The 12,185-nt window shown below is 39.3% G+C and overlaps 2 protein-coding genes across 2 annotated transcripts; both read right to left on the reverse strand.

The window, feature by feature from the left end:
• Window positions 1-245: 245 nt before the first annotated feature.
• icam5 (intercellular adhesion molecule 5) lies at window positions 246-6,802 on the reverse strand. Its single transcript, XM_042393042.1, has 10 exons — window positions 6,586-6,802; window positions 3,773-4,045; window positions 3,360-3,686; window positions 2,926-3,225; window positions 2,527-2,775; window positions 1,905-2,231; window positions 1,558-1,794; window positions 1,171-1,401; window positions 752-1,015; window positions 246-595 (listed from the first exon to the last, which is right to left on the reverse strand). Exons 1-10 carry the CDS (start codon window positions 6,635-6,637, stop codon window positions 405-407), a joined length of 2,451 nt encoding a protein of 816 aa, XP_042248976.1. The 5' UTR covers window positions 6,638-6,802; the 3' UTR covers window positions 246-404.
• Window positions 6,803-7,233: 431 nt separating this feature from the next.
• angptl6 (angiopoietin-like 6) lies at window positions 7,234-10,135 on the reverse strand. The gene is made up of 6 exons (XM_042392383.1): window positions 9,613-10,135; window positions 9,349-9,486; window positions 9,045-9,252; window positions 7,912-8,105; window positions 7,501-7,771; window positions 7,234-7,418 (listed from the first exon to the last, which is right to left on the reverse strand). Exons 1-6 carry the CDS (start codon window positions 10,081-10,083, stop codon window positions 7,234-7,236), a joined length of 1,467 nt encoding a protein of 488 aa, XP_042248317.1. The 5' UTR covers window positions 10,084-10,135.
• Window positions 10,136-12,185: the final 2,050 nt, after the last annotated feature.

Genomic DNA, 12,185 nt, shown 5'->3' on the forward strand with positions numbered 1-12,185 from the left:
TACAATACTAATTTCCGATCAAAATTAGTCATGGCAGTATATACAGTAAGCAGTTCCAAATAAAAACACAACACATTAACACTGAAGCACTATTGTGTAACTTTATTAAGAATAAAAAAAGATAGATTATACAAGTTATTTAAAAAAAAACAAAAAACAATCTGCATTAAAATGTTCAGTTTCATTGGTTACACTGTTTGGAGAACAAATACAAAAAAGCTTTTTTTTTTTTTTTTTTTTTTTTTTTTTCTTTTTTTCTTTTTTTACATTTTTTTCATACACATACACAATAAAAACGAAAATACAGTATTTGTAGGCCATATAAGTCAATATAAATAACCCCATGGGTGATTTGATCTTACCTATTCCACAAGTAGTTTAATAAACATCCTAAGCCTCCTTCCTCATTTACTCATTGTTTTCATGGGGATATTTGAATCATCTTTAGTTGTGACAGGTCTAAAATTATATTCTCCTTTATTTTTCTTACATGTCCTGTAAATTATCAGGATGGTGAAGAGGATGATGATGACGACGGCGATGCATATTAGAATTAGTACCCAGAGAGGGAAAGGGGGGTCTCCATGGTCCTTCTCTGTAAGACAAACAAGATTAAAAAAAATTTTAAAAAAAACATTTATTAAGATACTTCTCACCTCTTGCTGCCATTACTGATTTTTTTTTAATGTAACCTGTGTATGGCAACATCAACATTTCCATAGGTGTTGCACAGGGTCAATAATAATAATACCTTTCACTCTCAGTCTGACAGATCTTGTAACACTCCCAACACTATTCGTGGCAGTACAGTTGTAAACACCAGCGTTGGTAGACGTGGCTCCAATGATGTTGATATTCTTCTGGCGCCCCCAAGTGGTCTCTTCCTCATTCCCTGCAGATGTGTAGTTCCACACAATCTCAGGGGAAGGGTTGCCCTCAGCACTACAGCCAAAAGTCACATTTCCACCCCCAGTCACCTCCTTATCATCATATCTCACTTCAATCACTGGTGCATCTGTGGAGAAAAGGGTGAGATTTTAGATCACTGCATCAGCTGCAAGATGCACTATGCTGGGAAATGTATTTATAATCACAAATCACTTAGATTCACTGTGAAGAAAACAACATATATAGGCTTTTTTTTTTGTAATTCCAAACATTAAAACTTACACTGAACATTAAGATACAATGTGTGGTTGGCTTTTCCATGTGGGTTGGTTGCTATAAGTAAGTAATTCCCACTATGATTCCTTGTCCAGCGCTTTGGAGGAATCATCTCATTTCCATCTTTAAACCAAGTGATGGTCGGCAGAGGCATTCCTTCTGCTATACATGGAGTTTGGTTCCCAACATTCTCTTCAACATCATAGTGATGATCATTACAAGTAAATGAAGCACTATCTGTGAACATTGTATCAAAAATACTCATTAGAATAAATAACAGCAAAAGAACATATAAACTTATCAACACTGATACAGTGCATTTGGGAATCATGGAAAGTAATGATGTGTGCTATAGTAATGAAATATACAGTCAAGCAGATCTGATGTACTCACATTCAATTGTGATAGCAACAGAAGTGTTGATCGTGCCAAGCTTATTTTCAAATTCAGCTCGGTAGTCTCCTGAGTCAGACCTGGTGAGAAACTTAGACGCATCGATCTCTTTTTCCTCTTTGAACCAAGCAACACTGGGTGGAGGGTTGCCAGCACTTTCACAGTACACCATTTCTATCGTGAATTGATGCTCTATACCAGTGATTGTACTTGAACAATTTTCGATCACTGGCTTATCTACAATTAAACATAATTTAAATGAATGTCAAATGGAGAACATTTGAGATGTGTTCAGCAAGAACAAAAAAACAAAATGATAATAATAAATAGATAAGTGGAAAACTCACAGTGCACACGAGCAGTGTAAGGTGTAGAGGATGTAATGGGGATGAGCTCTGGTCCTTTTGGTCCCAGGTGCAGCTCAGCTTCACATCTGAAATGTGCTCCATCGTCAGCTCTCCCAGGAATGATTCTCAAGGTAGAGGACACATTCATTGGGGTCACAGTGGAGTCATTAAATGTTTGTGTTTCCACAATTTCATTGCCTCGGTACCACTTCACTGTGAGGTTCCTTACAGGAGCCACATTGATGATGTCACATGTCAACTGGCGCTCAATACCCTCCACCATCACATCATTATACGAGTCAGAGATTGACACATTGTCTGGAGTCTCTGGAAAAACAAAAAACAAAGAAAAATTGTAAAAATTGTAACCACATTTGTACAATAAATATGAATACATAAATGCATGTATTTACAGGCTTAATGTTTTATACCCAAACACATTTAATTTAATTTCATGCCAACATTATCTGTGCTTCCCCAGGCTATTGTACACCACCATGTCTTCCATATTTACTTTGCTTCTGAAGTGTACTGCAGATGTATTGTAAAGGGGTATTTTTCTTTTCTGTAAGCATTAGAGATTGTTAGGATAACCCTCTGGAGATGTCTGTCGACTACTTACTATAAAGAGTGATGACTGGCATCACAGTACACTGGCGATCAGGTAGAGTAATGAAACACTCGGGTTCGATGTCCCAGTGTTCCAGTTTGTCAACAATCCAGGGCACAGAGGGTTCTTCAGACCCTTTGCCTGCAACTACAGCCTCCCAGCCCATTAGAAAATCATCTGTGGCTGATGTGCTGCAGTTGATTGAAGCTGGATCTCCAAATCTCACCACGATTTCAGCAGGCGTCAATGTTAGTGGGCAATCTGCCATTTAAAAGCAAACATATATAGTCAGGGCTTCATTTTGGTGCACAATAAGAAATAAGAACAACAGAATCCATAAGTTGATCAACACAGATATTAGTGATACATATCCCATATCTGAACAAATGAGAAGGACATAAGGATACATACCCATTGCTGCTGATGGTTCTGGGGTGGCCACGGCCATGGTACTTTTTGCAACATGAATGTGCATCTGCTTAGTTATGTTACCCAGATAATTGGAAGCCGTGCAGCTGTAATTTGCACTGTCATTCACTTGATTAATATAGAGATTGCTGGTGTTCTCGGAGATATTAATATTAACCCCGTCAACGGTCCAATGAAAGACAGAGGCAGGGTTCCCCTCAGCCTCACAGTTCAGGGTGACATTATCACCCTCTTCCACATAGACCTCATCAATATCAGTTTTGTTCTTGAACTCAGGAGCATCTGAAAAGACAAATGTAAACCTTTTGATGATTAAACTAAGTTGAAACATAAAAAAAAAAAAATCAAGTTCTGTAATTGTGAAAATTTGACAGTAAAATATAAGTTTATATGGAAACAACATAATGTTTACTCACAGTGCACAGAAACAGACTGTGTCTTAGATGAAATAATAGGACATTGTGGTCCATATGACCCAAAGTCCAGTTGAGCCTCACATCTAAACTGCGCTCCATTGTCTCCTCTGCTGATGTTGTGTGTAAGAACGGAAGACTCATCTACTGGTGTTTTGGTTGTGTTGGTGAAATACTCGGTCATGATGATTTTATTGTCTTTGTACCATGTCACAACGAGGTTTTTAACCGGGGCAACATTGAGGATATCACACTGCAGCACATACTGTGTATCTTCCCTTACATCTTGTATGTGGTTTATAGGAAACATGTTAACATCCTCTGGATCCTCTATAAAAAAACAAAATTAGATAATGAAGTTACTTTATGGTTTTTGCTCTTTTTTTCATTCCATGATAGTTATTTGAAATACTTACGGTAAACAGTGATGTTAAGGTCTTTGCTGCATTCAATAGTTCCATTCAGCTTTATTTTGCACTGGGCCTCTACATGCCAGTCCATTGACAGTGTCATGGTGATAAAATTTGTGTGCTCCTCAATGTTCGAGTCATCATCTCTCCAGTACATCCCATCATGATACTCTTTTGTGCTGGTGCAGTTGAAAGACACTGTTGTGTTATATTGTTCTATGACCTCAGGAGGATCCAGGCTGAGAGGGTTTAACTCAGTGGGACATGTACTGGCTGTATCTGTTGATACACAAACAGAAAAGTTTTTATTGGACTTTAAAAGTACACATTCGTAATTAACAATGTGGGAAACCTGTGATATCACTTTTTTCCAAAAAAAAAAAAACAACCCAAAAACTTCCTTTGTGCCCCAATTTATGTTTACTTGGTATATTTCCTACTGTATGTAATTTAAGTTGTGAGAAGAAAAAGATGGCATATTTCTGTTATCTTCATGCCAGATATGCAATTGCTGTGTGCAACAAACAAAACAGAAAACAGCACTAAAGCCATTTTTGAATCAATGGCTAACAGGACTTTCAAGCTCGTAGACCTCTAGAAAAAAAAGTTTGTGTTAAAGGGTAATTCCAATGACTTTGAAAAGATTTTTCAGTAGTTGAGACTTAAATTTAACTAAACCGTACATCATTACTAGTTTTTCTTCTTTTCCTTTGTTTTTGTTGTTTTTTTCTTATTTGTTATTGTGTTTTGCATGTCTGACATATATGTTTAAAGCAGAATAAATATAATGTTTAAATAAAAGTAGAGATCAGATCACTAATGCACATCTTTTACATTTTGAACAGTGTAAGACCACCTTTTTCACAGCAGACTTGTCAGAACAGGACAAGCACAGGTGGAACTGAAAACATTAACAACAGCTCAGTTTCATTCACATGCCAAAAGAAGCCTAGATTGAACAGAGTTTCAAATCTATTGGATGATGAATCCAAGGGTGGGAGTTGCCATAGTCAGCGTCCAAGTGCCTCCTGTTGAACCATCATGTACTATACCAGGGTCTTGAATAATGGAAGAACTAGATGAGATTCAGCCATCATTCATTTTAATAATTGCTCCTGTGCTCTTCCGGCTTTCACATGTCATAATGTCTGATGTGAAAAAGGTCTATTGCAGCTCACACTATGCTGTCACACCTCCAGGACTAACCATGCTAAATCACTAATTTGGGATGTAGCCGTATGAACTTCACCACTGTTCAATAAAAAAACACATCAGCACTGACACTTTAGGAATGTAGGAAATTCCAATTTTAAACACACACAAAAAATATCCAATTATTATTATTATTATTATTATTATTACATAATAATAATAATAATAATAATAATAATAATAATAATAATAATAATAATAATAATAATAATAATAATAATAATAATTTATTTGTTATCATTAATTCAATGGGAAAGATCAAAAATGTACTATTTTACACAAATAAACACAATTCCCTCTCTTCTTTTTCCTTTTTTTTAAAAGGAGAGTGTGTAATTTATATTAACAGGAAAGTTATATATATAATATTATAAGAACAGAAAGTTTGGTTCAGTTTGTTGAATTCTGACTACATACTGACAGCACCTTTCTAATCTAGAAGTTCAGTTCAATAATGAAATCCAACAACCCCACCCCACTACCTAAATAAGTAAACACAAGCACAAGCAGAAAGCACAGTTTACCGTAACTTACTATGCTACATCGGAAGTTTTTACCACAAAGCCTTTCACAACGATGAGCTCATGAGGTCACACTTTTTTTAAAAAAAAATATCTGTTTCACTGAATCTTGTTAGAGATGTAAAAAGGCAAATGCTATATGCATGACAATTTTCATTTTTCTTGTCTTAAAGTCTGATTATTCCTAATAAAACTCAAAAAGAGGATTTTAGATTTTTGGCTGGACCGCAACATTAGTCGGCCGGCCGTGTTGGACTTTCCTCATTGGCTGCTCCTCTTTCAAAATGAATGTTTCCTACTCCAAGCTCTGACACTCTAAGCTAAGTTGTTAGATGCAGTGAAGTCGGCTAAACTCCTGTTTAAACAGACACATAACAGCGTCTCTGCATCCCTTCCTCTACCGCCCAATGTGGTCGACTCTCCGGCTGGCAGCGCTGCCGGTGGCCGGCAGGAGAGACGCGTTTGGATTTTATAACTGAACTAATACCAGGACGCAAACTTTATGTTTCTCTTACGTTTTCACATCACAAACGATGAACAAAAGCATTAAAACACGAGTCTTGCAGGTAAAATATGAGACTCAAAACTTTAATTTATAATTTCCACAGCGGCCTCCTTAACCAGGAGGGAGGCAGAAAAAGGCGCACAGAGGCATGAGAGAGAGCGCGCAATTAAGGCACCCCAAATAAAAATCACTCTGACAAAATACTCAGAGTGCAGAGTGAAAAATGAGAAACAACTGCAGAGAGAAACTGATGAAAAAGCAGGGGGACCCTAATCATAATTAGAACTAAAGTCAGATCTCTTTCAAGTCAAACATCCCAAGATATGAGTGGAAAGTAGTGTTCTTGCAACTGCATTTATAACTTTTTTTTTACTAAAACCTTGTCAGCCTTATAGTCTTGTTTTTTTATGCTTTCAGTTTGTTTTTGTGTTTGTCCTCACAGGTAACATGCAGAGCTATTGAAACTAAATGCAAGCAAGATAATACCTCAGTATTTTAACATAATTACCCCTAGTCACGGCATAAAATACCATATAACATTTCAGATGCACAAAGAGGTATTGTAGAGTATCATCACTCACCACATTGTAAAAACATGAGGAAGAGAGGGCCCAACATCTTGAAAGGCAGCATGCTGGACCACCATGCGGGAGGAAACAGATGGATGGAGGAGGTGTGGTGTGTTTCAGGATGGTTCAGAGGATGTCCAGTTTCAGGACCTGGATTAGATTAATCCTGACTAGCTAGTCTAGCTAGATGAGCTAGTCCTGATGATGATCACCCACTGCTGCCAGTTACACGAACTTATGAGCACAAAAGAAGAACACAAGAGGAAATGCTACGCCTTGATGAACAGGAAACAACCAATACGGAAATAATGACACCACAGCCAGTTTGTGAGGAAACCATAGATAGTAGTATCATACAGGAAGAAATTTGGCTCAATTTTATTAAAAAGTACATTGAAAAACATCAATTTTGGCAGGAAATTTCAGCAATATACTGTAGTACAGACATGTCAACCACATGTTACTTAATCATCATCCAGTGATTCACAAATAATGTTGTTGACTTCTAGTCAATTTTATGAAACAAAGACACAGATTGGCTCAACACTGTACAGGATTAACACAAAAAAATATTCTTTGAGGATCTCTACATATGTCTGAAAATCATCTACAATAGTTTATAATTGTGTTTCTGTCTAACATGTCCATAATGCAACTATATTATGTGGGTTTGATCATCATGGAAACTCGTTTGAGAGAGTAGGAGCCTCCATGGAACTCTGCCCAGTAGACTCCATCCTGGTAGCGGCTGCGATAGTGTCCACCCCGATACCACACACCGTTCAGATTGGAGTGGGCGCACATGTGGTACCACCAGCCTCCTTTCTGGTAATGAGCACAGTTACCTGATGACACATCAGAAAGACAAGCTTATTGACAGGAAAAACATACAGAGAACTGTCAAACAGTACCAGGGGGAGAGTGGACCTGTGTAGCCATCCTTGTCCCGATCCAGAGTGGTGAAAGCCTTGTTGTTGTGCCATGAGAGGGAGTCCCCCGCGTTGCCGCTGTATTGTCCTAACCGCAGTCGATACCAGTCGCTCTCTGGTTCCAGGTGGAAGCTGTCATACTCAGCAAACACCTGCCGGCCCTGCCAGTCCTCCAGAGCCACCCGTAGCTTATATTGGGCTTGTTTAGTCAGCCAGTAAAGGTGTTCCAGGCCGAGCCAATACTCTCCATCTAAGTTCCCAAAGCCTTGCTGCAATACACCAACACACCAGTTTAATCTGATGGACAGTATTTATTTTATTTGCATCATTTTTTTAAATCTAGCTTTTAATACCAAAAGAATAATAAATCTCAATGTGTTCTGCAGACTTTAAAGTCACATAAAATCACCTTATACTGCTCCCAAGTCCTGAAGAAGTTGACTGACCCATCCTGTCTCCTCTGGATGACTGTCCACCCTCCCTGAGCCCGACTCTGCTCACACCAGGCCTGCAGGAGTCTGTTGGCACTCTGAGGGCGGAGTAGATAGATTCCACTGGTGGTCTCTCCTGATTCCAGGACATGCTGGCAGTCCCGCCAAGGTCCTGGTGGGTTGGGAGAAAAGTATATGCAACCAAGTGAAAGCTTTGGAATGATGTTTACTTTAACGCCAGGAAGACCACAGATACGCAGCAACTCAAACTTATCTTTCTACGAGTGGAGATTTTTTTCCCCCCTCCAACACATGTTCAGTGCCTCATGTCACAGTGATAAGATGTTGAACAGAGGAATCTGCACAGAGACAATGTATACATAGAGGAAAGTCTCCCACACCAAGCGATAATGCCTAATTGTCATCCCAGACAAGCATTTGCAGTCACATTCAAAGCCCATACTCAGTCATATTCACACAGGCAAGATGTGGCAATGCAGCATCTTTCGAAGGCAAAACTTCAGCAACAATTGAAGTATATAGAACAACTTTATATATACAGTATACAGTAAAGTTGTTCTATATACTACAAGTTTTGCTGGAGTTTTGACCTCTTCAATTTTTTTTTTCTTCTCCCTGCACCCTGGAAGTAGGCAAAGTTGTGCCAGAAAGCCCTACTCTGCTTCAGTGTCTTTCATCAGACCTTCCCGAAAGTGTTGAGTCACACACATGGTGGAGTCACCTTGGTTCTGCTGACTTGTTGGAAGGACTGCCCAAATCCTCTACTTTGTAATTTCAAACATTCCTCTTGTGCAAGAATACAGAAGTGGTGTCATAAAGCTCCAACAAATGCTGTGGTTCATACATGTGTGTTTACATGTGTGTATTCATTATGAAGTCCTCCCTGTTCTGACAGCTTCAAGATGTTGTTTGACGTTGTTTAGGCATTCCCAGAGAGATAGGCCTCCTACCAGTAGGTCACTGACTCCATCAGCGTCTGCTGCTTATCAAACCAGTTAAATAACTCTGGCAGAAGATTGATGCACATATACACACAGGTTTCCGTCTAATCAAGTACTTCAACCATAAGACATGCTTTACATTGATGTACCTGGAGTCTTTGTGACAGGGAAACTAATGAAAGGAGGCTCCGTAGGAGTGTTGGCTGTAGTGGAGGGGAGGGAATGAGCTCCCACAGTTTTTTCCCTCCGTGGTGGAGGAGCACTTTGGTCCCTTTGAACATCATTTGTCATTTCATTGGCTTCAGAGCTATAATTAGGATGCACATTAGACTGTCTTTTTGGTGGTTCAGTCGCCACCTGTCCAGAAAAAACAAAAAAACGAAACAGCTTTCTCAGTTCCTGTAAAACCTTAGAATAATTGTGCAACATGCAAACCACCCATTCATTTCATACCAGAGAGGACTGGGTGGAGTCCCTGCACTGACACTGCTTCTCCAGACGTGCAATAAACTGGTTCTGAGAGCTCATCATGGAGGTGAGGGCTCCGTATTTCTTCTCCAGCTCCCTGTAATTACTGGACACCTGCAGCGCCTAAGATGTTCCACCACCCGCAACAGACATAAGGATGTTTTTAACATTTTTATAACAGCTAAGACAAGATGCAATGTTGCTTTGACATGATTTAAACATCAACAAAGACTGAGGGTGTCTGCTCACCTGCGTTGTAGCATTCAGGAGGAGGCTCTCTACCCTTCGCTGCTCTGAAGCCTGGTCTTTCTTGTGCATGACTTCATGCAGCAGCTGGGCATAGAGCTGGGCAATGCGAGAATTCATGCTGTTACTTTCCTTGCGTAGGGCTCTTACCTCCATGGCAAGGGACCCCTCCTGCTCCAGTTGGCTCTGAAGCTTCTCCATTTGTTCCTGCTGTCGTTTGAGCTCTGTCCGCAGCGCTGCCACCTCGGAGTGGTTGGTAGTAGCAGACTGCGTGTTCAAACACAGCGCTCCAGACAGTTTTTGCTGTGGAACAATGAAGGTGTAGGAGCAACGGCCTGCTTTTGTATCTGAAGAACGTGATGAACGTTTCCCAGTGTTCTCGCCATGGGCTCCCTCCTTTCGCCCCCCAGCTTCTGGTATGTGCAGACAGAGTGCCAAGAAAAGAGTCAGACCTATTGTCAGCGTCTTCTCCATGAATCTGTTAAACCTCTGAGGACACCCTGGGGGGGTGGAGAAGAGGACATAATTAGAATTTCCACAGTAAAAACATACAATTAAAACCTGATCATCTTTGAGTGAAAATTAATCATGGAGAAACACGTCAGACACTCCTTTGCATTCAAGGAAAACATTGTCTTCTGGGTGTTGACTGTTTATCACATGTTTCCTTGCAAAGTGAAAGTAAGTACACACATTCCCCCCCCCCCCCCTCCAGCTGGAATTTATTGGCAGGTCAACACTGAAGGAACAACAGTCAACACAGACCAGCCAGAATCAATACACCTTCATCTCACAGTCAACTGAGTTCTTTAAGAGTCATCACCACATCCCACAACCACAACCACCGTCAATACCATAAACACATCAATCAAATATTGACATCACACACACACAAAAAAAAATCTTCTCTATGACTTTCTCAGTGAAACACCTGACTGGTATAAATGGAATATGTCTATACTTCAAACAATACTTGTTTCTGAATAAAACAATCAGTGTTTGGACAATTACACTATTCTTGGCTAAACAATATGTATTATAACTAGCTAATTAAGCCAGTACATTTCAGTCCACCTAAAAGTATATTACACTGACATAACTTGTGAACATCCAACTTACTTTAGCAGCTGAAAAGTGTTTTTAATGTCTTCGTTCTGATCCACTGCTGCTCCCGAGGCGCAAAGAAAAATGCAAAATTGTGTGAAAAAAAAGAAAAATGTGTAAAATTGAGACTATCGCATTTTTAAAATTACATGTTCAAGAGTTGTCCGTGGCACTCCATCAATTCTGAAGAGAAGATGAAGGCAGAGAAAGTCGGGTCACAAATAAATCTAAAGAGGAAACAGAATGACACCCAAGTAATATCAGCAGCTAGTCTGCCTCTTCTTCTCCAGAGGCCCTGTCCCGGGATCTCTAAAGAAGGAGACAACTAATTACAAACCATCCAAATGACGCCGCCTCCCAGTTCTTGTTGTTCAGCTGCATGCTCAGTGGGATGTCTCCTCCCTCTGTCCTCAACCTGCTATCCTGCCACAGACTCTATTTCATGAAGAGCTAGTGTGGTGTGTTTGCGGTGTTTGCAGTGGTAAGCACTTTCATCTCATCATCGAAACATCTTTAGCCTCATTTATGGCTTCTGTCTTCCGGTTTGATGTTGACATGTCTTCCCTGTTAAATGGATTTGCTGCAATATAAGAAAGACAGTGTTTCTTTACAAAATGTTAATATTGTGATGTGTCCTTTTTACATAACTTTTGATTCTCTTTAGTTTTCTCTTACTGAAGTTTGACACACGTATAGAGCTGCAGCGATTAGTTGATTAATCGACTGACAGAAAATTAATCTTTTTTGATAATCGAATAATTGTTTTGGTCATTTTTTAAGCAAAGATGCCAAATATTCAGTGGTTGCAGTTTCACAAATGTGAGGATTTTAAGCTATTCTGTGTCATACATGATAGTAAATTAAATATATTTGGATTTTGGACTGTTGATCAGGCAAAAAAGGACATTTTAAGATATAAAGCTTTGAGCTTTAAGGAATTATAACAGGTATTTTTCTCTGATTTCTGGCATTTTATAGACAAAATGATCAATCAAAACAGATAATTGGCAGATTTATCGATAATGAAAATAATCATTGGTTGCAGCCCTACATGCAGGTTCTGCAAGTTCTCCATCAAAGTGCAGCAGTATCAGTGTAGCCTCAGTGACATACTGTTTGTTTAGCTGCATGTCTTCTGTTTGTGTATCTTTTGGTACATTTATTGTATCTGAGTGCATTGAGAGCCACTGGAAACTGGAGTCAAATTCCTTGTGTGTTCAGACGTAATCTCCCCACATCTGTTTCAACTTTTATTCGTTGTAATAATGTACACAGAGGGCCAAAAGTCTAAAGCCTTGCAACTTTCACAGTATAAACATCAGTGCAGTAGTGTTTTGCTGTATGTGATGTTATGACAGGGGAAAAAATACCCATCTGAAGCATTAAACTCTGAGTTAAAATATTCTGTTTGGTTGTACTAATGGTCACACCCAAAAAGTATATCAAGTTTTAGGTGGGGTCAGATTGTGCAA

Source organism: Thunnus maccoyii, chromosome 18, assembly GCF_910596095.1.
Source record: "Thunnus maccoyii chromosome 18, fThuMac1.1, whole genome shotgun sequence".
Classification (NCBI taxonomy): domain Eukaryota; kingdom Metazoa; phylum Chordata; class Actinopteri; order Scombriformes; family Scombridae; genus Thunnus; species Thunnus maccoyii.

Excerpts from the sequence above, each read along its gene's own strand:
- icam5 (XM_042393042.1), bottom strand. The coding sequence starts at position 6,637 with ATGCTGCCTTTCAAGATGTTGGGCCCTCTCTTCCTCATGTTTTTACAA. Across the intron at positions 3,687-3,772 it reads CCTTAACATCACTGTTTACC|AGGATCCAGAGGATGTTAAC; the intron begins GTAAGTATTTCA and ends GTTTTTTTATAG. Across the intron at positions 2,232-2,526 it reads GCCAGTCATCACTCTTTATA|AGACTCCAGACAATGTGTCA; the intron begins GTAAGTAGTCGA and ends TTGTTTTTCCAG.
- angptl6 (XM_042392383.1), bottom strand. The coding sequence starts at position 10,083 with ATGGAGAAGACGCTGACAATAGGTCTGACTCTTTTCTTGGCACTCTGT. Across the intron at positions 9,487-9,612 it reads TCCTGAATGCTACAACGCAG|GCGCTGCAGGTGTCCAGTAA; the intron begins GTGAGCAGACAC and ends GGAACATCTTAG. Across the intron at positions 7,419-7,500 it reads GGACAAGGATGGCTACACAG|GTAACTGTGCTCATTACCAG; the intron begins GTCCACTCTCCC and ends ATGTGTCATCAG.